Source organism: Humulus lupulus, chromosome 4 (assembly GCF_963169125.1).
Source record: "Humulus lupulus chromosome 4, drHumLupu1.1, whole genome shotgun sequence".
Taxonomy (NCBI): Eukaryota; Viridiplantae; Streptophyta; class Magnoliopsida; order Rosales; family Cannabaceae; genus Humulus; species Humulus lupulus.
This window is the reverse complement of record NC_084796.1, coordinates 115,341,625-115,367,128: the sequence shown is the minus strand read 5'-3', so window position 1 is coordinate 115,367,128 and position 25,504 is coordinate 115,341,625. Positions and strand designations below refer to the sequence as shown.

The 25,504-nt window shown below is 46.4% G+C and overlaps 1 protein-coding gene across 1 annotated transcript; it reads right to left on the bottom strand.

The window, feature by feature from the left end:
• Window positions 1-4,868: 4,868 nt before the first annotated feature.
• On the bottom strand, window positions 4,869-18,333 carry LOC133832494 (uncharacterized; the record flags this gene model as incomplete). The annotated part of the gene is made up of 2 exons (XM_062262831.1): window positions 18,223-18,333; window positions 4,869-5,327 (listed from the first exon to the last, which is right to left on the bottom strand). Coding segments are annotated over exons 1-2 (570 nt in total), but the record flags the coding sequence as incomplete, so codon positions are not given.
• Between the last annotated feature and the right edge of the window lie 7,171 nt (window positions 18,334-25,504).

The window sequence follows — 25,504 nt, the reverse complement described above, 5'->3', positions numbered from 1 at the left end:
AAGACCGGACGCAGAAACCAGTATATTACATAAGCAAGAGGCTTCTCGGAGCTGAATCACGGTAGCCACTGATAGAGAAGCTGACAATCTGTCTAATTTTGGCTTCCAGAAAGCTCTGGTCATATTTCCAGTCCCATTCTATTAACGTCTTAACCGACCAACCTTTAAGGCAGGTATTGCAAAAACCTGAAACGTCGGGACGTCTCCTAAAATGGGCCATCGAACTTAGCCAGTTTGAGATATTATACATGCCACGAATAGAAATCAAGAGTCAAGCCCTTGCTGATTTTATGGCTGAGTGCATTGGTTTTCAGGACGAGCTCATGAGGAAGCCAATGCAAGAATTATGGAAAATCTTCGTTGATGGGTCATCAAATGAGAACGGATCGGGAGGTGGGATAATCTTAATCTCGCCTGAAGGACATCGTTTCCATACAACTCTTAGATTCAAATTTGAAGCATCCAACAACAAAGCAGAGTATGAGGCCTTATTGGCAGGGCTGAGGGTGGCAAAGGAGCTAAAGGTGAAAGCCATCCAATGCTATAGTGATTCCCAACTCCTGGTAAATCAGATATTGGGAGAGTATCAAGCTCGAGGCATCAAGATGGCAGTCTATCTGGCTAAAGTAAAGGGGGAAAATTCTGAATTCGAGTTTAGCTCTGTTGAACAAATACCCCGTAGGCAGAACTCTAACGTTGATGCTCTAGCTCGACTTGCTACCAACAAAGAGGCTGAAACATTGAATGTAGTACCAGTGGAGTTCTTGGAAAGACCAAGTGTAACGGGAGAAACGGTGGAGGTCACAATGATTGACATAAGACCGACCTGGATGACTCCTATAATGGAATATCTCACGATTGGAATGTTTCCTGATGATAGGAAAGACGCGAGAAAACTGCTTTATCAAGCTCCACAGTATGTAATAGTTGATGCAATCCTATATCGGCGAGGTCATTTGTTGCCCCCCCTACGGTGTGTTCTGCCTGAGGAAGGAAAAACTATTTTACAAGAAATACATGAAGGTTTTTGTGGAGATCACGCTGGGGGGAAAAACCTAGCGCTGAAAGTATTGAGACATGGCTATTTCTGATCGACTTTAACGAAAGATTTGATCTTGTATGTTCAGAAGTGCGACAAATGCCAGCGTTTCGCCATAGTTTCCCAAGCTGCTCTAGTCGAGCTAACAATGATTTCATCCCCTTTTCCATTTGTAGCATGGCGAATTGACTTGATAGGTTCCCTACCTATGGGAAAAGGAGGAGTTCAGTATGCAGTAGTGGCGATCGATTACTTCACCAAGTGGGCAGAGGCCAAACCTGTGGCAACAATCACCTCAAAGAGAGTCCTAGATTTCGTAGTGAAGAATATTGTATGTCGATTAGGACTCCCTAAAATGGAACACAGTTCGATAGTGACCTTTTCACAAACTTTTGTGAAAGGTAGGACATAACGAAGAGTTTCTCATTGGTAGCATAGCCACAAGCTAAAGGTCAGGTTAAGGCTGTAAATAAGACCCTCAAGGCAATCCTGAAGAAAAGGTTGGATGAAGCCAAAGGATTATGGCCTGAGCAGCTCCCACAAGTACTTTAGGCCTACCGAACTTCGCATAGAACCTCCACGGGACATACCCCCTTTTCCCTAACCTTCGGAAGCGAGGCCATGCTCCCAATTGAAGCAATGATGGCTAGTCACAGGAAAAGGACATTTGATCAAGATCAGAACAATGAGCTACTTAGTGCATCCCTCGATCTGATCGAAGAAAAATGAGAGGCATCACAATTGCAGCTCGCCCATTATCAACAAAAGATCACTCATTATTTCAATTGAAAAGTTAGGGGACGCAGACTCGGATTAGGCGATCTGGTTCTCTTTTTGGCGAATAAAGATCCCAAGGATGTTGTGTTAGGCCCAAACTGGGAAGGACCGTACCAGATTGTAGAGGTCCTGTGCGAAGGAACTTTTAAGCTAGCCCGACTAAATGGGGAAATAGTCCCACGGACCTTGAATGCTCTCCATTTGAAAAAGTATTATCAACAATATGACCATTAATGTAAGGCTTATTTAGAAAAGACATTTCAATTAAATAACGAATGTATTATTAAATAACCACTTCTTTGTTTTATTATTACGAGCACGTGTTCTCACATTGTAAAAGCAACCAAGAACATTTATACGTTCTGGTTGCTTGGGGGGCACATAACCGAGGAGCGTTTTTGAGAAAATTAAGTTTACTCGGATATAAATTAAAAACTTAGAAACTTAGAGAAATTGATCATTCAACGACTTTTTAAAGTTAGAGTTTTCAATAAACCCAATGCGAACTAAGTTTGAGAAGTCATAAAACACTGGATATAACCAGGTCCAAGGCCTGATTCTTAACAGGTATAGTGGTATTAAGCTTATTAAAAACCCTGGATATAACCAGGTCCGAGGCTTAATTCTTAAAAGGTATAATGCTATTAAGCTTATTAAAAACCATGGATATAACTAGGTCTGAGGCCTGAGTATTAACTGGTATAAAACATAAGTTTATTAAAAACCCTGTGTAACGCCCTGGATAGCCAAGACCGCTACACTGTGTACTTATAATTGTGCAGGACTTGCCAATCAAGCCATTTAACTAAAAACGTGTCACTAACCATGAATGTGCTAGGGTTAAAAAGGGTTTTGGTCTCAAAAGATACATTTTATATAATTAAATAGTATTACACATGGGATCCCAAAAAGAAACAATGTTAAAAAGTCGGTTTACAGAATCTCCAAAATACAGACAACCATCAGCCATTCTAAGGCAAAACAGACATTTCTGGTTCCCATGTTCCTGCCTTCCCCTCAACCGTGGCGGCTGAGCAGCTAGTCATGTACATTCAGCTCACAGAGCTCTCCAAGTCAGGGCTGATCAAGTTTGCCCTTACCTTTACTTGCACCACGTAGCACCCGTGAGCCAAGGCCCAGCAAGAAAACATAATATGCATCACAAACAACAATAATAGATAATTAATCCTTTAAGCATGATCAAACACTTAACACTCAAATTAACCACATAACATGTACTCAGAATCAAAGATGCAATTAAACATTAATAACAATCAAGTTACACGATTATCAAGGTCGACAACTTAGGCCGCACCCTCTGTTTACCCCACTGACTCCGGCCCGCTTAAACTGAGCTCAGTGCATAATAAGCTGTCCTCGGCTACCAGTGGCCGAGCCACGCCTTGTGCGCTAGTGTAACCTTGTCACTCTAGGCCGTTGGTTTACTATTTACATGGCATAATACCATCCTTTCAAAGCATGCATTTTAGGGAACCCTTAGTCCCATTACAATTACACAACCGGGTGCAGTTTTCTTACCTTTAGTTTCCACGTTCACTGTCTACAAGCGACGTCTCCTGAGCACGATCCGCTTCCCGAGCCCTAGCTTAACACCTAGTCACAACCAAGATAATGAATTCCATTAATATTCAAATAAAGGTTTCCGGGTACAATGCTAGCTTCTGGGACATCAAATTCCACCAAACACGGTGGTGAAATCGATCCCGAGCACCCTAGGTTAGGTTCCCGCGCTTAAAGTTCCCAAAAGATCAAAAATGCACCTAAGGGCTGTGGCCCCTGAAACCTAGCCGCGGCCCGCCCTTTAAACAGAAACCAAGCCCTTCAAAAGACAGACACGCGCCGTGGCCCTGCCCTGTTGCGCCGCGGTGCTCCCCTTCGGCCGAGCCTCCCTGGCTGCTTGCTTTGTAGGGCTGCAGCGCTCTAGAACAGAGTCGCGGCCGACCCTTTCGTGCCCAGAAAAGCCACCATTTCTAACATCCTAACCTTATTCAAAACCATCCCAAAGTACCCTAATACCAAAACCCATTAATCACAAGACTTTTAGCATGATTCTAACAACATAATCCAACAGAAATCCAGCTTAAAAACTCATTAAAACTCCACTTTGATTTCAGAAACCTAGCAGCTCAAAATACAAAAGCAAGTCGTGCAAACTCAAATTTTAACCTCTAAATTACGAATTGAAGCTTACCTTCTTTGATGGACCACTTCCTTAACAACTTCTGAGCTAAAACCCAAGCTTCTCAGCTTCAATTCAGCCCTTAAACATCAAACCATAAACACCCTTAATATTCAGCCAAAACTCAGAATTCTAACTCCCAAAAACAAAACTTAATTCTTACCTTGGACTTGGTTGAGTGCTTCTTGGTTAGAGCTGAGCTAATTCCTCAAACTTCAGCTCAAATCATAAGATTTCCAGCTGAATTCACCTTAGTTTCCTATAGCTTTCTTGAGAGAGAAGAGAGAAGAGGAGAAGAACTATTAAAGGGCCGATTTATCTCTTTTGTTCCACTGGTATCTGTTTTGTTAAGTCTATCCTTGGTTAATTAAATCAATCCCGAGGCTCGGGGTGCCGGAAATGTCCTCGAGGACAAAATGGTAAAATTCCCCAATATTCCCGCCTAAGCTTCCTAACCTCAAATATATCTCCATTTATTTATTTCAATAACTCGATAACCCAAATAATCATCTAGTTCCTGGAATACCCCTTGACTTGCCCCAAGTCAAATATTAAGCCCCGCTGTGACTTTCTCGCTAACTGGCTAACTAAGATTGCCTTAAGTCGCACGCTGCAGACCTACCCACATAATAATGTGGTTCTCACAGATATAACATTTAACCACAATTACATTCATATAATCATTCAAGCATGCTTAGTATATAATCATGCATTAAATCAATAAACTGACACATAAACCAATTATGCCCTCCCGGCACACTAATCAGGGCCCTCAAGCCTTAACAGTAATTTTGGGTCGTTACAACTATCCCCTCCTACTGAGAATTTCGTCCTCGAAATTTACCTGAATAGCTCGGGATATTGATCCTGCATCGCTGCCTCTAACTCCCAAGTCGCTTCCTCGACCTTGCTATTTTTCCATAACACTTTAACTAACGGAATCGTCTTATTCCGTAGAAGTTTGTCCTTTCGATCCAAAATCTGAACTGGCCGCTCTTCATAGGACAAATCTGTCTGTAACTCCAAGTTCTCATACTTCAGCACATGCGTCGTATCCGAAACATACTTCCGCAACATGGAGACATGGAATACATCATGAACTCCTGATAGTGACGGTGGCAAGGCCAACCTGTAAGCCACCTGTCCAATCCTTTCTAGAATCTCGAAAGGTCCAACAAACCGAGGGCTCAGCTTGCCCTTTACCCCAAATCTCCTCACCCCTCTCAATGGTGAAACTCGCAGAAACACATGGTCCCCAACCTGGAACTCCACGTCCCTACGCTTAGGATCAGCGTAGCTTTTCTGCCTACTCTGTGAGGCAAGCATTCTAGCTCGAATATTCTCAATAGCTTCATTAGTCTTCTGAACCATATCTGGCCCTAAATACTTCCTCTCACCCATCTCATCCCAATGATTGGGTGATCTACACTTTCTTCCATATAACATTTAATAAGGAGCCACTCCAATCGTGGATTGATAGCTTTTGTTATATGAGAACTCAATCAATGTAAGATACTTACTCCAACATCCCTCGAAGTCAATCACACACGCCCTAAGCATGTCCTCAAACACCTGAATTGTCCTCTTAGACTGTCCATTAGTCTGAGGATAGAAAGCTGTGCTAAACTTCTACTGGGTCCCCATAGCTCTCTGTAGAGCTCCCCAAAACTTATAGGTAAAGATAGGATCTTGATCAGATAAAATAGACTTTGGAACCCCATGGAGATGAACTATCTTCCTCACATACAACTCTGCATACTGTTCCACTGTATAGGTCGACTTCACTGGCAGAAAATGAGCTAACTTGGTGTTTCTGTCTACTATCACCCACACTGAGTCACAAAGTCCCACTATCCTGGGTAGTCCTCCCACAAAATCCATCGTGATGTTCTCCCACTTCCACTCTAGGATACCCAAAGGCTGAAGCAATCCCGCTAGCCGGTGATGCTCAGCCTTTACCTGCTGACATGTCAAACATCTAGACACATACTCTACCACATCCTTCTTCATCCCGGGCCATCAACATAATGTCTGTAGATCCTGATACATGTTTGTGGTACCCGGATGAAGCGAGTATGGCGTAGTGTGAGACTCATCCAGTATCTCTCGTCTGATCCCCTCATTTGCTGGAACACAAGTCCATCCCTGATATCGAAGTATACCAATCTCAGAAACGGAATAATCCTTAGCTGTCCTAACTAGGACATGCTGCCTAACATCTTGCAACTGCGCATCCACCAATTGTCCCTCCTTGATCTTCTCTAGCAGGGTCAACTGCAAGGTGATATTAGCTAACTGGCCCACCACCAATTTTATCTTTGCCCTGGCCATCTTATCAGCTAACTCTCTCGAGATCTGGGTGGAATTGTACAATTGTCCTGGGCCCCTCTGGCTCAATGCATCTGCTACAACATTGGCTTTCCCTGGGTGATACAGAATATCATAATCATAGTCCTTAACTAACTCTAGCCAATGCCTTTGCCTCATATTCAGATCCTTCTGGGTGAAGAAGTATTTCAAGCTCTTATGGTCAGTGTATATCTTGCACTTCTCCCCATACAGATAATGACGCCACACCTTCAGTGCGAATACCATTGCTGCTAGTTCCAAATCATGAGCAGGATACCGATGTTCATACTCTTTCAGTTGCCGCGATGCATAAGCTATAACTTTCTCATTCTGCATCAGCACGCAGCCTAAACCCATCCTCGACGCATCACAATAAACCACAAACTTTCCTTCCTCTGAAGGAAGACTCAGCACAGGTGCAGATATAAGTCGTCGCTTCAACTCTTGGAAACTGTTCTCACACTTCTCTGACCAAACAAACCTCTGATTCTTTCTTGTCCACTCTATCATTGGTGAAGTGATCTTTCAGAATCCCTCCACAAACCACCTGTAATAACCTGCCAACCCAAGGAAACTCTGCACCTCCGAGGCGTTCCTTGGCCTCGGCCAATCTCTCACTGCTTCCACCTTTGACAGATCTCCCTTCTGCACCAACTATATGCCCAAGGAAAGTCATCTCTGGTAACCAAAATTCAAACTTCTTAAACTTAGCATATCACTGGTGTTCGCTTAATCTCTGTAAAACCTGTCGAAGATGCTGCTCATGCTCTGCCTCTGAACTGGAGTATACTAGAATGTCATCGTTGAAGACAATGACGAACTGATCTAAGAAGTACTTGAACACCCTGTTCATGAAATCCATAAAGGCTGCCAGGGCATTGGTCAAACCAAAAGACATGACCAAGAACTCATAGTGCCCATATTGCGTCCGGAAGGCCGTCTTTGGTATATCCTCATCTTTGATTCTCAACTGGTGATAACGGATCGTAGATCAATCTTTGAGAACACTGTCTTTCCCTGCAGCTGATTGAACAGGTCATCAATCCTTGGTAGAGGGTACTTATTCTTTATAGTCAACTTGTTCAATTCTCTGTAGTCTATACACATCCTCAATGTCCCGTCCTTCTTCTTAACAAATAACACTGGAGCGCCCCATGGTGAGTAACTAGGTCTGATGAATCCCAAATCCAGAAGCTCCTGCAGCTGTATCTTTAGTTCCTTCAACTCTGCCAGTGCCATTCTATATGGTGTCCTTGATACTGGCTCTGTCCCCGGTGCTAACTGAATCTCCCTGTGTGGCGGCAACCCTGGTAGATCCTCAGGAAATACGTCCAAAAAATCCCACACCAATCTGGTCTCTCCCGACCCTGCTAGCATAACCCTAGTGGTATCCACTACACTGGCCAGAAAACCTATGCATCCCCCCTGCAATAAGTCTCTGGCTCTCAATACTGAAATCATGGGTACGCGGGGTCCACATACCGCACCCACAAAGACAAAAGGATCCTCGCCCTCAAGCTCAAAATTCACCATCTTCTTCCTATAGTCAATATTATCCCCATATCTGACCAACCAGTCCATCCCCAGAATCATGTCAAAATCCTCCATGTCTAGCTCAATCAAATCCATCAAAAGTTCCCTACTATCAACCATCACTGGAAGTGCCCTAATCCATCTTCTAGAAATTACCAGTTCCCCTGTAGGCAATAAAGTCCCAAACCCCGCAGTCTGATATTCACTAGGTCTACACAATCTATCAATCACTTTAATAGAAACAAAGGAATGTGTAGCACCAGAATCAATCATTATAGTAAAAGGCGAACCAGCGCTAGAAAGTTGGCCTGTCACTACTGAGGGACTAGCCTCGGCCTCGGCCTGCGTCAAAGTGAATACTCAAGCTGGAGTCAAGCTATCCACCTTTCCTACTTCACCTTTCTTCACTGTTGGGCAGTCTTTCCTGAGATGCCCCACTGTTCCGCACACAAAACAAGCTTTGGCTTGACATTCGCCCAGGTGATGCCTTCTACACCTCGGGCACTCTGGATAGGTTCGCCATGCCTCGCCGCCACCCTGACGGCCACCCTGACCACCCCGACCCCTCCTATCAGGACCAGTAGTGGTCGAAGTGTCAGGAGTCTTTCTCTTGAAGTCATTGGGGCCTCCACCCCTACCTGTCCCTGAATAAGGAGGCACCACTCTGCGGCCCTCGCGCCTCACCGCACTTTCCCTCCAAATCTTGTTCTCCGCTTCCTCAGCGGTAAGAGCCTTTTCAACGGCCTGGCCATAAGTTGTTCCTCCAGGTACCGTTGTAATCCTAACATCCCGGGCTATCATAGCATTAAGCCCCCTGATGAATCTATCCTGCCTAGCAGCATCAGTAGGCACAAGATCTGGTGCAAACTTTGCAAGCCTGTCAAATTTTAGGGCATACTCAGTAACAGTCATATTGCCCTGTACCAAACCCACAAACTCATTAACTTTTGTTGCCCTCACGACAACATTGTAGTATTTCTGGCTAAACAAGTCTCTGAAGCCTTCCAAACTCAAAGCAGTCACATCCCTAGTCTGTGATGCCACTTCCTACCAGATGCGGGCATCCTCTCTCAACATATACGTGGCACAAGCCACTCTGTCATGCCCCTCTACTCTCATGAAATCCAGAATAGTTGTGATCATAGTCAGCCATTGCTCAGCCTTCAATGGATCAGGTCCCCCCTCAAAGATTGGAGGTTGTTGCTTCCTGAACCGCTCATATAACGGATCCCACCTGTTCCCAACCTCCCCAGACTGTACGACTGGTACCACTGCAGGTGGTACAATAGGGGTAGCACTCCCTGATGGAGCCTGTTGTCGCAACAAGCGAATATGTTCATCTTGACTCTGTACTCGTGCTTGCATATCTGCCATGAGTTGTTGCTAGTTTTCAGGAATTGGTGGAGGAATTTGGCCCTGGTCATCACCCCTGGTCCCAGACCTAGTGGCAGCTAGCCGTGTGGATTTTCTTGGACACATAGCTATCCAAGTCAATCTGCAATCAACGACTCGGCAGTCAGACCATGATGACAGGGCAAAAGCTTCTCCAAAATCCATCAAAGGAACATAACCAATCACAAACATTCAGAATATAGGCACATTCATCCACATGCACCGGCTGCTGATAAGCATGCCCTAACATTGCCACATGACAGCCAAGAGAAAAGCATTCATCCATGCACAATATACAGTTAGTCATTCAACTATTCACTTACATGCACGACAATGCTAATAAGCATGCCTCAATATTTTCATACAACAGTCAAGGGCCAGGCCCTATCAGTATCTCATGCTTCCTATTAACCCAATAAATAACAACATTCATAACTCATTTCAGGCATATAAGCATATAAGCACATATACACATTACCAAACCCTAAATCGAGCTTGTCTCTAGCAGCGAATGTACATGTCCAGCCGGTCTTCAGGAACCCTTAAACCTAGGACGCTCTGATACCAAGTTGTAACGCCCTGAATAGCCAAGACCACTACATTGTGTAATTATAAAGGTGCAGGACATGCTAATCAAGTCATTTAACTAAAAACGTGTCACTAACCATGAATGTGCTAGGGTTAAAAATGGTTTTGGTCTCAAAAGATACATTTTATAAAATTAAACAGTTTTACACATGGGATCCCAAAAAAGAAACAGTGTTTAAAAGTCAGTTTACAGAATCTCCAAAATACAGACAACCATCAGCCATTCTAAGACAAAACAGACATTTCTGGTTCCCATGTTCCTGCCTTCCCCTCAATCGTGGCGGCTGAGCAGCTGGTCATGTACATTCAGCTCACAGAGTTCTCCAAGTCAGGGCTGATCAATTTTTACCTTGCCTTTACCTGCACCACATAGCACCCGTGAGCCAAGGCCCAGCAAGAAAACATAATATGCATCACAAACAACAATAATAGATAATTAATCCTTTAAGCATGATCAAACACTTAACACTCAAAATAACCACATAACATGTAGTCAGAATCAAAGATGCAATTAAACGTTAATAACAATCAAGTTACACGATTATCAGGGCCGACAACTTAGGCTGCACCCTCTGTTTACCCCACTGATTCTGGCCCGCTTAAACCGAGCTCAGTGCATAATAAGCCGTCCTCGGCTACCAGTGGCCGAGCCGCGCCCTTTGCGCTAGTGTAACCTTGGCACTCTTAGGCCGTTGGTTTACTATTTACATGGCATAATACCATCCTTTCAAAGCATGCATTTTAGGGAACCCTTAGTCCCATTACAATTACACAATCGGGTGCAGTTTTCTTACCTTTAGTTTCCACGTTCACTGTTTCAAGCGAAGTCTCTCGAGCACGATCTGCTTCCCGAGCCCTAGCTTAATACCTAGTCACAACCAAGGTAATGGATTCCATTAATATTCAAATAAAGGTTTCCGGGTACAATGCTAGCTTCCGGGACATCAAATTCCACCAAACACGGTGGTGAAATCGATCCCGAGCACCTTAGGTTAGGTTCCCGCACTTAAAATCCCCAAAAGATAAAAAATGCACCTAAGGGCTGCGGCCCCTGAAACCTAGCCGCGGCCCGCCCCTTAAACAGAAACCAAGCCCTTCAAAAGACAGACACGCGCCGTGGCCCTGCCCTGTTGCGCCGCGACGCTCCCCTTCGGCCGGGCCTCCCTGGCTGCTTGCTTTGTAGGGCTGCAGTTCTCTAGAATAGAATCGCGGCTGACCCTTTTGTGCCTAGAAAATCCACCATTTCTAACATCCTAACCTTATTCAAAACCACCCCAAAGTACCCTAATACCAAAACCCATTAATCACAAGACTTTTAGCACGATTCTAACAGCATAATCGAACAGAAATCCAGCTTAAAAACTCATTAAAACTCCACTTTGATTTCAGAAACCCAGTAGCTCAAAATAAAAAAGCCAGTCATGCAAACTCAAATTTTAACCTCTAAATTACGATTTGAAGCGTACCTTATTTGATGGACTACTTGCTTAACAACTTCTGAGCTAAAACCCAGCTTCTCAGCTTCAATTCAGCCATTAAACATCAAACCATAAACACCCTTAATATTCAGTCAAAACACAGAATTCTAACTCCCAAAAACAAATCTCAATTCTTACCTTGGCCTTGGTTGAGTGCTTTTTCTTGGTTAGAGCTGAGCTAATTCCTCAAACTTCAGCTCAAATCATAAGATTTCCAGCTGAATTCACCTTAGTTTCCTATAGCTTTCTTGAGAGAGAAGAGAGAAGAGGAGAAGAACTATTAAAGGGCCGATTTATCTCTTTTGTTGCACTGGTTTCTGTTTTGTTAAATCTATCCTTGGTTAATTAAATCAATCCCGAGGCTCGGGGTGGCGGAAACGTCCCCGAGGGCAAAATGGTAAAATTCCCCAATATTCCCGCCTAAGCATCCTAACCTCGAATATATCTTCATTTATTTATTTCAATAACCTGATAACCCAAATAATCATCTAGTTCCCAGAATACCCCTTGACTTGCCCCAAGTCAAATATTAAGCCCCACTGTGACTTTCCCGCTAACTGGCTCCCTAAGATCGCCTCAAGTCGCACGCTGCAGACCTACCCACATAATAATATGGTTCTCATAGATATAACATGTTGACGGTGAAATCTCGTCAACGAAATTAGGTCGGAAAACTCAAAGGTAAATGTGGCAATCTTTATATCAAAACTTAGAGTGAACTTATCGAAGGATAAACATAGATGAACAATGAAGTGAAAAATATGTATTGCTCTATAGCCTCTGCATACAATGAATTTTCCAACCCCCATTCAGGTGGAGTTAGAGTTCATTTTATAGTAAGCTCTAATGGCCCTGGGTACATGGTGGTCCAGGAGACCAAGTGGTACATAAGTACTCTATCAGGATGGTGGTTTCAAAGGTTGTGGTTGTGCATCCAGTAGAGGGGCAGGCGTTAGGAGGATGTCTCCACTACTTGTCTGTACCCATGTTAGAGGAGTTGTGACAGACATAGTGGCGCAGGTGGTAGTGGTGTCGACTCTGGCTCCTGGCCGTAGACTTACGGGCCATAACTCCTATCCTAGCATTCCCACTCCCCCACTGGTATGGGTGTCCGTACTTTGACATACAAGGTCTTATGGGCCGTACCCAGTACTAGATCGTACAAGTATGTTCCATTCGACTCGTACCCGAACCTCTAAGCATTGGAGTCTCAAGGTATAGGGCATGGGACACTTCGTGCATGTAATGGTCGTGGCGTGAGGCTAGGCTCTCGGGCCCTTGGCAAGAGATGCCTAAAGCATCCCGAGGTCGCCCACGAGCATAGGTGATAGGCATGTGGCCTCGACAGATGTTTAAGGGTGCGAGGCGAGATGCCTTCCTCGCGAGCCCCTTAGTGGCGCGACTCCCTTGACACGTGGCCTCATTCACGTGGCCACCTGGTGGCGTGGCTCCCACGCCATTCAGACTTTGATGGCCATGGCGTGGCTCCTATCCCTTCGCGAGGCCTCCTCGGAAGGCCAATTGATGGCATGGCTCTTTTTCCTTCGCGAGGCCTCCTTGGAAGGCCTATTGATGGCGTGGCTCTTACTCCTTCGCGAGGCGTCCTCAGCACGGCCACCTAACGGCGTGACTCCTATTCCTTCACGAGGCCTCCTCCGCATGGTTGCCTGATGGCGCGGCTCCTATTCCCTCACGAGGCCTCCTCCGCATGGTCGCCTGACGGCGCGGCTCCTATTCCTTCACGAGGCCTCCTCCGCATGGTCCCCTGACGGCGTGGCTGAGCGAGACGGGAGGTGTGCGCGCGAGGTAGGCTGCGTGCCTGGGGCATGGCCGAGTGAGGCCGGAGGTGCGCGCGCGAGGCGGGCCGCGCGTCTGGGGCGTTGCCGAGCGAGGCCGGAGGTGCGCGCGCGAGGCGGGCTGTGTGCCTGGGGTGTGGCCGAGCGAGGCCAAAGGTGCGCGCACGAGGCGGGCTGTGTGCCTGGGGCGTGGCCGAGCGAGGCCGGAGGTGCGCGCACGAGGCGGGCCGCGTGCCTGGGGCGTGGCCGAGCGAGGCCGGAGGTACGCGCGCAAGGCAGGCCGTGTGCCTGGGGCGTGGCCGAGCAAGGCCGGAGGTGCGCGCGTGAGTGGGCCGCGTGCTTGGGCCATGGCCGAGCGAGGCCGGAGGTGCGCGGGCGAGGCGGGCCGCGTGCCTGGGGTGTGGCCGAGTGAGGCCATCAATGCATGCCTGGGGTATGCCCAAGCGAGGCCGTGATGATGCGGCTGGGACCTCATGCATCACGAGTTGATGCGAGGTTGCTACCAAAGGACGATGGCCCGAGCGTCCCGTGGCTAAGACACGCGTTTAGGCCTTCATGGGACCTTAGTGTGTGCCTGGGATCTTTTACGTGCCTGGAATATTGAGCGTCCACACTGACTAAGTGTCCTTTAGCCTTGTATTTAACCATGTATTGGGGATTTTTTTCTTTTTTGGATTTTTGGCATCCACACTTGCCCCCCAGTCTATAAGGAGGCCTTTAGGCGTTCTTGTAGACTCTTCTCTTCCTTTTTATTTTTTTTATCGTTTTTTTTTTTGTATTTTTGATGCTCGAGGTTTTTTGGAGCCCATGCGAATGGGGGTTCGATAGGTCTCTCTTTGGTGCACCTTGGTTGTATCTATAAGGATACGTTGACCCTTTAGGTTCTAGCTATCCTTTTATCTATGTGTGCGCGCGCTTATTATATCTTGCGAGAAGCGTCCCTTTCGTCATTAGGCATAGTACTATTTTTGCAAGCGTCTTCTTTGAGGCCCTTTTTGCAAGCGTCTTCTTTGAGACCCTTTTTGGAAGCGTCTACTTTGAGACCCTTTTTACTAACGTCTACATTGGAGACCCTTTTCTCAAGCGTCTATTTTTGGAGACCCTTTTCTCAAGCGTCCATTTTTGGAATCCCTTTTCTCAAGCGTCTACTTTTGAGACCCTTTTCTCAAGCATCTACTTTGGAGACCCTTTTCTCAAGCGTCTATTTTTGAGGTGATCTCCCCTCGGGTCGCGACTTTCATGGCTAGATGGTCTTCGTTCAATCTCAAACTTGGTTAGCGACCCCTCTAGTGCGACGCCCCCTTCTGTATGGAATCTTCAAACGTGTTAGTAGTAGAGCAACTGGAGGAAGGTTCGCTTTCTTCCACATAGAGGTTCTTATGGCCCTCTTCCACACGTATGTACTTCTGTGCTCTCTCTCGAAGTCATCCAAATTCGTAACTTCTCTTTTGAGCATGCTCCCCCATAACTTGCTTCCTGGACGAACTCCGGCTGTAATAGCCATCTTGTGCTCCGCTTTGGTCAAACCTCCCACCTTTGTTGCTTCTATACTGAACCTATGGATGTAGTCCTTCAGACTTTCATTCTCGCCTTGTTTTATGTTAGCGAGGCTGGTAGTTGGCATGACGTAATCACACGCTGCATGGTGTTGCTGAAGAAATTCATCAGAGAATTGTTGCCATGACTCAATTGTTCCTGGGCTTAACCTCTTGAACCACTTGTACGCCACTCCTTTAAGTGTAACGGCGAAGCAATGACACTTTGCCCTGTTGTTGACCCCTCTTAACCTCATCAAGTTATTGAAGGAGTCTAAATGATATTTTTGGTCTGTAGTACCCTCGTACGGAGTCATGCGAGGCTCTCTGAAGCCAGTGGCCATTCGCTCATCTTGAATCTCCCATGTGAAGGGTGAATCACGGTCGAATTCTTCGTCATCCATGTGCCCCCCAAGTGAAGTGGGGATCTTGCATCGAGGGCATCGCATTTTGGTGTCTAGTCCCCTCCTCTTTTTGCATAAGGAGTTTTGCGGGTTCTCGGGCTGATCCCTTGCCTTGGTTGTGTCCCTTGGGGGAACCGTGGGGGGTACGTCTCTCACTTCTGACCTCTCTCCGTGGAGCTCTTTTCTTAGGCCAGGGGGTGCCTCTTTTGAGGGGACTTCGGCCTCGTTCTTACGACCATCACCTTCTCTCCACCTTTGCTTCTAGGGATATTTCATTGGCCTAGGTCCCCCCTGGTACTTTGTCTGGGGGGTTTTACTGGTGGAAAGTTTGGTTCCCCCATCGTCTACGGGGACAGTGCTTTCCCCTTTTTCGTGCTCCTTCCCTTTACGCTTAGGGAGGGGTATGCTTGACTTCCCTTGCAGTAGGTCGTTTAAAACCTCCTGCATGTTCTCTATCATGGTTTCCAACCTTCGAGTCTTTTTATCCAACTCATGAATCTCATCCTTGTAGAAGCGCGTCCTTGAGCTGGAAATTACCGAGCGTACCCCGGGACCCTTGCCTGGCCAGTGCGTCGAGGGACCGAGGTCCTGGTGGCCTGAGCGTGGGGTCAACCGAGGCCGGTTAAGTGGAAACACTAGTGGCTCTGAATGACCTCCGTCGGGCTGGATAGTTGGGGACGATGATTCCCTCTCCTCCCCTGGGGGAAGAGGTTCTTTCAGTCCACCTCCATGCTCGGGTGGAGGGGGGTCTTTCTTGGAAGCCCTTCGCTCTACTTCGTCTCAGCGAACCTCAACCTCTTGTATTTGCCGTAGGCATTTTGAACGTCTTAGAATCTTTCTTTGTTGGAAGTAATGGAAGAACACTGGCTTGATGCTTGTTCTTCCCACAGATGGCGCCAAACTATTGACGGTGAAATCTCGTCAACGAAATTAGGTCGGAAATCTCAAACGTAAATGTGGCAATCTTTAGATCAAAACTTAGAGTGAACTTATCAAAGGATAAACATAGATGAACAATGGAGTGAAAAATATGTATTGCTCTATAGCCTCTGCATACAATGAATTTTCCAACCCCCTTTCAGGTGGAGTTAGAGTTCATTTTATAGTAGGCTCTAATGGCCCTGGGTACATGGTGGTCCAGCAGACCAAGTGGTTTTAGAGGTTGTGGTCATGCATCCAGTACAGGGGCAGGCGTCAGGAGGATGTCTCCACTACTTGTTTGTACCCATGTCAGAGTAGTGGTGACAGACATAGTGGTGCAGGTGGTAGTGGTGTCGACTCTGACTCCTGGCCGTAGACGTACGGGCCATAACTCCTATCCCAGCATTCCCACTCCCCCACTGGTACGGGTGTCCGTACTTCGACATACAGGGTCTTAAGGGCCGTACCCAGTACTAGATCGTACAAGTATGTTCCATTCGACTCGTACCCGAACCTCTAAGCATTGGAGTCTCAAGGTATAGGGCATGGGACACTTGGTGCATGTAATGGTCGTGACGTGAGGCGAGGCTCTCGGGCCCTTGGCACGAGATGCCTGAAGCACCCCGAGGTTGCCCACAAGCATAGGTGATAGGCATGTGGCCTCAACAGATGTTTAAGCGTGCGAGGCGAGATGCCTTCCTCGCGAGCCCCTTAGTGGCGCGGCTCCCTTGACACGTGGCCTCATTCACGTGGCCACCTGGTGGCGTGGCTCCCATGCCACTCAAACTTTGATGGCCATGGCGTGGCTCCTATCCCTTCGCGAGGCCTCCTCGGAAGGCCTATTGATGGCATGGCTCCTTTTCCTTTGCGAGGCCTCCTTGGAAGGCCTATTGATGGCGTGGCACCTACTCCTTCGCAAGGCATCCTCCACACGGCCACCTAACGGCGCGGCTCCTACTCCTTCATGAGTCCTCCTCCGCATGGTCGCCTGACGGCGCGACTCCTATTCCCTCACGAGGCCTCCTCCGCATGGTCGCCTGACGGCGCGGCTCTTATTCCTTCACGAGGCCTCCTTCGCATGGTCACCTGACAGCGTGGCTGAGCGAGATGGGAGGTGTGCACGCGAGGCGGGCTGTGTGCCTGGGGCATGGCCGAGCGAGGTGGGCCGCGCGCCTGGGGTGTGGCTGAGCAAGGCCGGTGGTACGCGCGCAAGGCGGGCCGCATGCCTGGGGCGTGGCCGAGCGAGGTCGGAGGTGCGCACGCGAGGCGGGCCGCATGCCTGGGGCGTGGCCGAGCGAGGTCGGAGGTGCGCACGCGAGGCGGGCCGCATGCCTGGGGCATGGCCGAGCGAGGCCGGAGATGCGCGCGCGAGGCGGGCCTCGTGCCTGGGGTATGGCCGAGAGAGGCCATCGATGCGCGCCTGGGGTATGGCCAGGCGAGGCCGTGATGATGTGGCTAGGACCTCATGCATCACGAGTTGATGCGAGGCTGCTACCAAAGGACGATGGCCCGAGCGTCCCGTGGCTAAGACATGCGTTTAGGCCTTCATGGGACCTTAGCGTGTGCCTAGGATCTTTTACATGCATGGAATATTGAGCGTCCACACTGACTAAGTGTCCTTTAGCCTTGTATTTAACCATGTACTGGGGATTTTTTTCTTGGTGGATTTTTGGCATCCACATAACATTTAACCACAATTACATTCATATAATCATTCAAGCATGCTTAGAATATAATCATGCATTAAATCAATAAACTCACACATAAACCAATTATGCCCTCCCGGCACACTAATCAGGGCCCTTAAGCCATAATAGTAATTTTGGGTCGTTACACCCTGGATATAACCAGGTCAGAGGATTGATTCTTAACAGGTGTGACGTAAATAAGCAAGCAAAATCTTGGTTACAATGAAGATATCGATAAGATCTATCTTGATCTAAAAGTCAATCCCTAAGATTTTGAATGTACAATAGTCGAAGGATTCATAAACATGAGAAAATAATCAACTAAGGGAAAGAGAAATAGATCACAAGTTAGGTGTATATTAAAAGAATATTGTCATCTCGAGGAGAAAAAACCTGGAACTAAGCCCGAAGGCAATTGTTTTGGTCCCAAGGGGCTGTTACAGAAATTAAAAAAAATAATAACAATAAAAAGGTTGAATAAAAGATTCATTAGGCTCCGTCTGCAAGCTCCACCGAGGTCACCTTCACACCATCCCCCTCTGCAGCTCCGGAAGACTCACCAATCTCCGAGGGTTCCTGTGATAATCGAATCTTGAATTTAGTAAGATACGGGTCCCACAACTCGGGCTGCATGAAGGAAAAGTTCCCGTCCTGGTAAAGGCTCAGCTACAGTAAAGCATCTCCTCCATTTGCGACGAGGACACTGCAGCTTCCTCCTTGGCCTTAGCCTTGGACTCAATCAGCTTCGTTTTGAGTTCTTTGTTTTCCGCCTAAAACTAATCTGCACGGTGACTCACCTCCACGACTTTAGCCTAAGAGGTGGATAGGGCAGCCTTCGCAGACTGCTCGCCCTCTTGAGAAGAAATAAGAGCAGCTTTGGCACCCTGCTCGTTCTCTTGGGCAACACTCAGAGCGGCTTTGGTGGCATGCTCATTCTCTTGAGCAACATTTAAGTCAGTTCGAAGTTCCTCATTTCCGGATTTAACATGAGATATGCTTCGATATTGAGCCAAGATAGACTACAGAATAACGAAGCAAGTAAAAAAAATATATAATAAAAAAAAAGAGGAAAGGTTAGGAAGGGGGAAAAGGACTCACAGTAAGGTTCATCCCCATAGCAGATTCGAGGACGTCTTCTGGGATGCACTCTTTTATGGCCCTCAAATCCCTGGCACTAGCTTTGTACGTATGGCACACCATGTGGCTTGCCGTCTCATACAAATACTCCGAAAAGCCTCAGGGATCTTGTCCAGATCGTGTGGCTCAACCAGGATCCGGACAATGGGAATCTTGCTTTGAATGGGGACCTCACTTTGAATTACTTGAGGATGTGAGGAAGGCATGTGTTGAGGAGGAGGAGGAGGAGCTTGCTGAACAGTAACCGTTATTACCAGAGTAGAGCGGAGCTTTCTTGGTGGATGCTCCTGAGCAGTGCTAACACCTTTACCCTTAGGTGGGGACTAAGTGATACCGCCCGTCCTAGGGGTAGTTTTCTTTGCCACCCTAGGCCTTTTCACCACGGGACCGGCTCTGGTCCCACCGACCTTAAAGATACCCCTCAAATATGGAGCTCCTGGCAATTCCATCTCTTCACCTGAAAAAAGAGCGAACAGAGGATTCAGTTCACAGGAGTAATGCTTCAAAGATATTATAAATACAAGAAAAAGAACAAGAATTCTACCCTCCAGGCTAGGGGAGGAATCTATTATGATCAGCTCGGGGGTATTGACCGGGCTCGGCACAACCTCCAACTCTGGGATTAACGGAGGAAGGGGGAACCTAAAGCTATGACCTCCTGGATCCTAGGAGGTTCAGGTCCTTCCTTGGGGCTGGACTCATCTACATACTGCCTAAAACCACGGGCATACGCGCCTGATCAAGGAAGGCCAAGACCTACGGTTTGTCCCATACTCCTAAAAAATGGTGGATCTAAAATGTAAAGTGTTATCAACTATGACGGTGCCTTTGGGATAGCTAGGATCATAGCATACCACCAAATGATCCACGCATTGGAGGAGGGTTATGTTTAGGTCCGGATCGGTAGGGTGATGGTTAACGAGCTGTCTAGGGTTAAATTGAATTAGCCTATAACTGGCAGCAACCCGATCTGACTCTCTTAAAGGGTATGGGTTACCTTGGTCGGAGAGGCCAACTTCTGCCCCGGATGTAACTCGCTCAAGATCAGGCCTCTGATGCCACGTCTTCATCCTGCTTGACATCCTCATTGTTTGGCAAGGCCTCTTGAGAAGGGGGGAGCTTAGGGATGACAGGAAGAGGAGCTCGGGTCCTCAGAGCTAATGTCTGACCCTTGCTAATCAGCTTTCAAGCCACCATGGTGGTGTCGTTCACAATCTGATGATAGTCTCTTTCCCTATGAGGAAGACTAGACAAGGTCTCATATTGATCCCCGAGGGTCACAGATCGCCCTGTCCTGGCGAATATAGTTGCATAAGGAACGAATTCAGTCAGAATATATAATTTTTTTTTTTACAATGAAAGTGATAAAAGTTCACGTGCTAAATTCACAAAAGATAGAAGACTTACGAGGATGGTTGCAATATCGATGGCCGCAGTTCTTGAACCCATTTTACATAAAGAATAAATCTTTATAATCATTTGGGTGGCTGGGAAGGTAGAGGAAGGAGGCAGAGTTCGGGAAGCGGTGAGGTAGTAAAATCCGTCACCTCGCTCTTTCTGGTCAGGAATGGCCTTGAGGCAGAAGAAGTATAGGATGTCTGCTGGGGTGGGGACCTCCCACTCATGCCTTACAAACAAATATTTTAACCTCGCCAAAAGCTTGTATGAGCTTGGGGGGAGTTGAAAATGAGCCAGTGTAACGTAGTTCAGAATCTATGAAATATTGGTCCAGTGGGAGGAAGGCACCGACCTTCAGGTGCTCATCACTCCAAGCTCCGTAGTCATCTTGGAAAGGGGTGCAACTCTGTTCTCCCTCAAGCACAGTTCGGGCAATAAGATCGTTAGCTCCCATCCCGATCTTGTGACTCAGCAGAATCTTGTTTACCTTCCCCTGAGTCATTATCCAAGAGACTATATGCTCAATCTCAAAAAAAGCGTTGGGGTTGACTACAATCTTTCTCTCCACCACAGGACCAAAGTGACGGATAAGAGAGTCAAAGGCGATCTACTTGCCCTTGTTTTTGTTTTTAGTAGAGGAGCTCGCAAAATTCTTCATTGTGGGTGCCGTGATTTATCTCACCTGATGACAAAGCGGCCTATTAATAGGCGACCTAAAATAGCTTCGAGCTATGATTGTAGAGGTACGGAAGATTAGAAGGTTTAATTGGTTTACTTTCGAAATTTGAAATTTTATATGAGCTAAGCTTTGCCCTAGCCTCAAATGTTGTCCCATGCAGAATCCTAGGCCACGCGCTTCGATTTCTTAAAATCCCTACATACTTCAGGATTCGCATATTAGAACCGTCAGATCCACTACTTTCTTTTTGCAAGCGGTTTAATGAAAAACTGCCTAAGGAATCGTAACATCTAAGCTATCTAGGATTAAACCTAAAACCCATTTGTCCTCTACATCCCAAATAGGTATTCGAACCGATTTACCATTAGAATTTTCTCATAATAACCCAGAAAAATTGCCCAGATTTATAAGTTCCTTATTCTAAACAAGTCTGATTTCATGCATTTATCCTAAACCAAATCCTATTTCCTGTTTACACTCAGACATAGCCTAAACGATATTGAACAATGAGAACTTTTTGAAGTAAAAAACTCACTGGAAAATAAAGAATTAAAAAAAATTCAAACCATGTGAGGAAATACTTACAGAGTATATGTTCGTTTAAAGAAGATATTGATATGTCCACATGAAGCTCCTTGAAAGCTAACAAAAGTATGAAAAGCGATGAAGGTTTTTGGGAGAAGTTGGAGAGGGAAAATGGAAACTTTGCTTTTTGAAAAGGAAATTTTTTGAATGCAAAGATGGTAAGATTTCAGGACTGATCGTCCTATTTATACGTAAAATACGAGAATTAATTTGGGACATACAATTGGGGTAGCGCAAGATCCAAAGGCCTAGAGTAAATGAACCATACGGAGGCAAAAAGTTGACAGGATAGTTGTCACACTCCTCGAAACCTGAATGGACGCCAATCGCAGGCAGTCACATATCTAATACTTGAGTAGTGGGCAAGCATGATTTTACATGATAGAAGCCTAAAATTCCCTACTGTGCATGTCAGAAGGTGATGACATCAAGCAAGAGCAAGAGTTTGGGGGGCAAATGGTGTACCCTGAAATTAGCACGAGTTCAATTACTCAGCTCGGGTACAGTTGGCAGATGAATAAGTGGGAAAATAGCCAAGTAGAATATCTGGATAACAGTGATGTGAACAACTCGAGTTTGGGGGTGGACAGCACGATACATAGGCTATTATTAGACTGCCTCTCAAGATAACAATTGAGCTCGAGACTTATAATCACTAGATCCAACACAGAAGCCTAAGGTGTTCTGTATACTGCCTTAGTGCATGTCTAGGGATATGAGGACTCGGGCCCTCTGATTTGCAGAGGGCCGCGACGCTTTCCAGGGGCGACGCAACTCAAATGGAGGACATTGGCTAATTAAGGTTTTTAAGCTCGGGAACTCAAACATAAAGGCTTAGGAATGATTCTACTACCCAGTTTAGTAGAATTCGAGATCTCGGAGGCTAGAATTACACCTTGAAACTCTTAATAGTCTAAGTGATTGATGATTACCGTTATTGCATGTGACTAGGTTATACCTCTAGGGCTAAGGGATAGGGATCGTGCTCGAGATTTCCATACGCTAGGTGCTCGGGACTCGAGATAAGAAAACTGCACCCAGGTTGTGATCGGGGCTTGGACCCCTATTAATAAATATGAGTCTGACTATGACTATATGTGAGAATATGGCTATAATTGTATTTTAGAATATCTAGCAGGGCATGCTTGTATATGCTGCATCTAATTATGTGATGTGCAATATATCTGTGATTATATCTATTCTGAAGGTTGGCCTAGGGGCGTCGGGGCCGATAGCAAGCGTGCGGAATGTAGCCTGGCCTAAGCGTGCCGGGGTTGGCTATAAGACCAAAGGACTCGGCCTAAGGGCGCCGGGCCTGATTGTTATACAAATAAACAGAAGTGGTGATTGCACTTAACTAACTGTATTGATTATTGAGATTGGATTATGTGTTTCATTGAGTAGGTTATTATTGCTAAGCTTATTGCTCATGTCATGTTGCTCATTGAATTTATCGATTAAGTTTACTGTTTATATACTGTTGCTCATTTTTAACTATTGACTTAAGTTTTCTTGCTGAGCCTTGGCTCATGGGTTCTATGTGGTGCAAGTAAGGGGAAGGGAACGCTAGAGAGCTTCAGGGGTGGTACATATGTAGCCTACTCGACTGCCACGGTCGGGATAGCTTGGGAGGACAAGGGTTGAACCCTATTTTGTCACTTAGGATGACTAATTTGTATTTTACTTGTCTTTTATCAGTCTGTAAACACTTTTTTGGATCCTGTGTGTAAACTTAATAATTTTAGTGAAAAGTAATTACTTCGTTGACCAAAATTTTTAATACCTAACATTGATTTAGTCTTTAATTACACATTTAAGTCCAAATGACTCTCTTAGCGAGTTAAGCACTATTTTAAACACACAGTTTAACGGTCCTAGCTAACTAGGGCGTTACAACTTCCCTTACGCGACTTTGTCTATTGTCCTTGCCTATGGGTAAGGACAACCTTGCAAATGGCGATGAGTGAGAGCTACGCGCGACTAGTGAGGGTTGTCTCACTCGCTTTATCCTATCTCATGCTAACATATTTTTTGCTTTTGATAGGTACCCTTGCTCGTCGAAAGGCATTGCTTGGTTACATGGAGCATCTAGAATATCTCTAAAAGCAGGTTCCCCTGAAGTACACAAATGCCCACTACCTTCTAACTGATGACAACCTACGAACCAATGGCTTGTTGGTGGTGCATCACTCGCTGAAATTGTCTAGACCTCTTCCATCTGTCCAGCGTATCATTACGAGGGGTATCCTAGTAGCTCATGATGAGGTCACCGATGCTGGGAAAGTTGAACCCTCAACCAACCATAGTACAGACAATGGTCCCACTAGCAACAGCGTGCCCCGCCCCTGCCCACCGAGTGGGGATCACTTCTAAGGTGAATGGACCTTTAGCTCCACATCTCACCCATTCATCCATAAGGAAAATTGGTAATACTCTGGCCTTGCCAACCGCCAGCAAGCTCAGGGCCTAGCCAATGGTCGGACCTTCCGAGCCTACCCCAGAGTAGGGGGAGTCTATAGTGACTTTTCTAGGTGCTTATTTCCTAACCTTGTGGGATAATTTCCCTCTTATCATGGAAAATGAACTTGCCACGCTGTGCCATTTTCCTTATGTAGGTTCTAGTAGTCGCTAGCATTGCATGGACGATGAGGCATCTATCAAGTCTCCCATGGGTAATTGGACCGACAAAACTTTTATGGATAACCAATCGAATCCAAAAGTGTGTTCAAGTGAACCTCCACTTAGTGATTCACTTGGTATTTAATGATCGTCCCTTAGGAGTGTTTATCTTTGAGGTCGATTGTTCAGCTGCGCTTATCTTGTGTGATGCGTTTATTTTATTTTGTTGTACTAGTTTGTTGAACTTGGGATTGCGGAGGCCATGGATCCACCGATGTACTATACTCGAGTGTTGACCATACTAGATAAACTTGAGAAGAAAAAGAAGTGATCAACGCCTCGAGACCAGACACGAGGGAAGGCCAAGGGGGTATGGATTCGCATTCAGACTAACATTGCCACTGACCCCGGGCCATCGAGATCTTCTATAGGGATCGTTTCACTTCCTGCTGCACCTGCGAGCGCCTTGCTTCCCACTGCGCCCTCGAGCGCCTCGCTCCCTGGTGTGTCGACGGCTTCAAAACTACCCCTTCATGTGCCTCTCTAGGCAACGGTAGGCATGGTGAAAGGGATGGTAGAGACTATGGCTTTAGGGCTTCGTATACTTCGCGCCTGACTTTTGCCAACCACCAGCTCTTCTATCGACTTTCCTCTAGCAGATGGAGAACATTACCATGTTAACTACTTAGGCCGCCTCTTTTCACTTTCATTTTTCCACCGGATGTTGGTAACACAGTTAATTTTTTTTTTCAGGTGGCGCTGACTGTGGTGAACTTCCACTAGCAACTTGACCGAGAGGTCGAGAACCAGGCCTTGGGCAAAAGACAATGAAAGGCCACCAAGAAGAAACTTCAGAAGACCTGCTCAGACTTTGACGCCACCAAGAAAGAGCTTGATAAGATCTGTTCCACTTCCCTCCATTGCGCAAGAACTTTCCAAGACTCACTACGCCCAAGAGAATTCCAACCAGACTGCTGAGCAAGCTTGATAGGAATTTGTCGCTTGGAAGGCTCAAAACAATGCTCTCGAAGTGATTCACATAAACGAGGATGGTAAATTTCAGAGCGAGATTGAAGCGGCTAACAGGAGTGGCAGCGACAAAATGAACAATATGTTGTTTTCCATCTAGAGGTTCAAATGCAACATCGAACTCAGCTTCTTCGGTGAACTCTCCACTACAGAGATCATAGCCTACTTCCCAGGTCGCATCGCTGAGAATACTGGCGAAGGTGAGGGTGACAAAGGCGGGGAGTTGGAGAAAATCGTCGCTGAGACCGTTGATGGAGGTGCTACAAGCAAGGGTCGTATGACTAGCGAGGGTACTCCTAGCGAGGAGGCATCAGTGAGGATGCAACTGGCAAGGGCAACGTTGGTGAAGTTATCTCC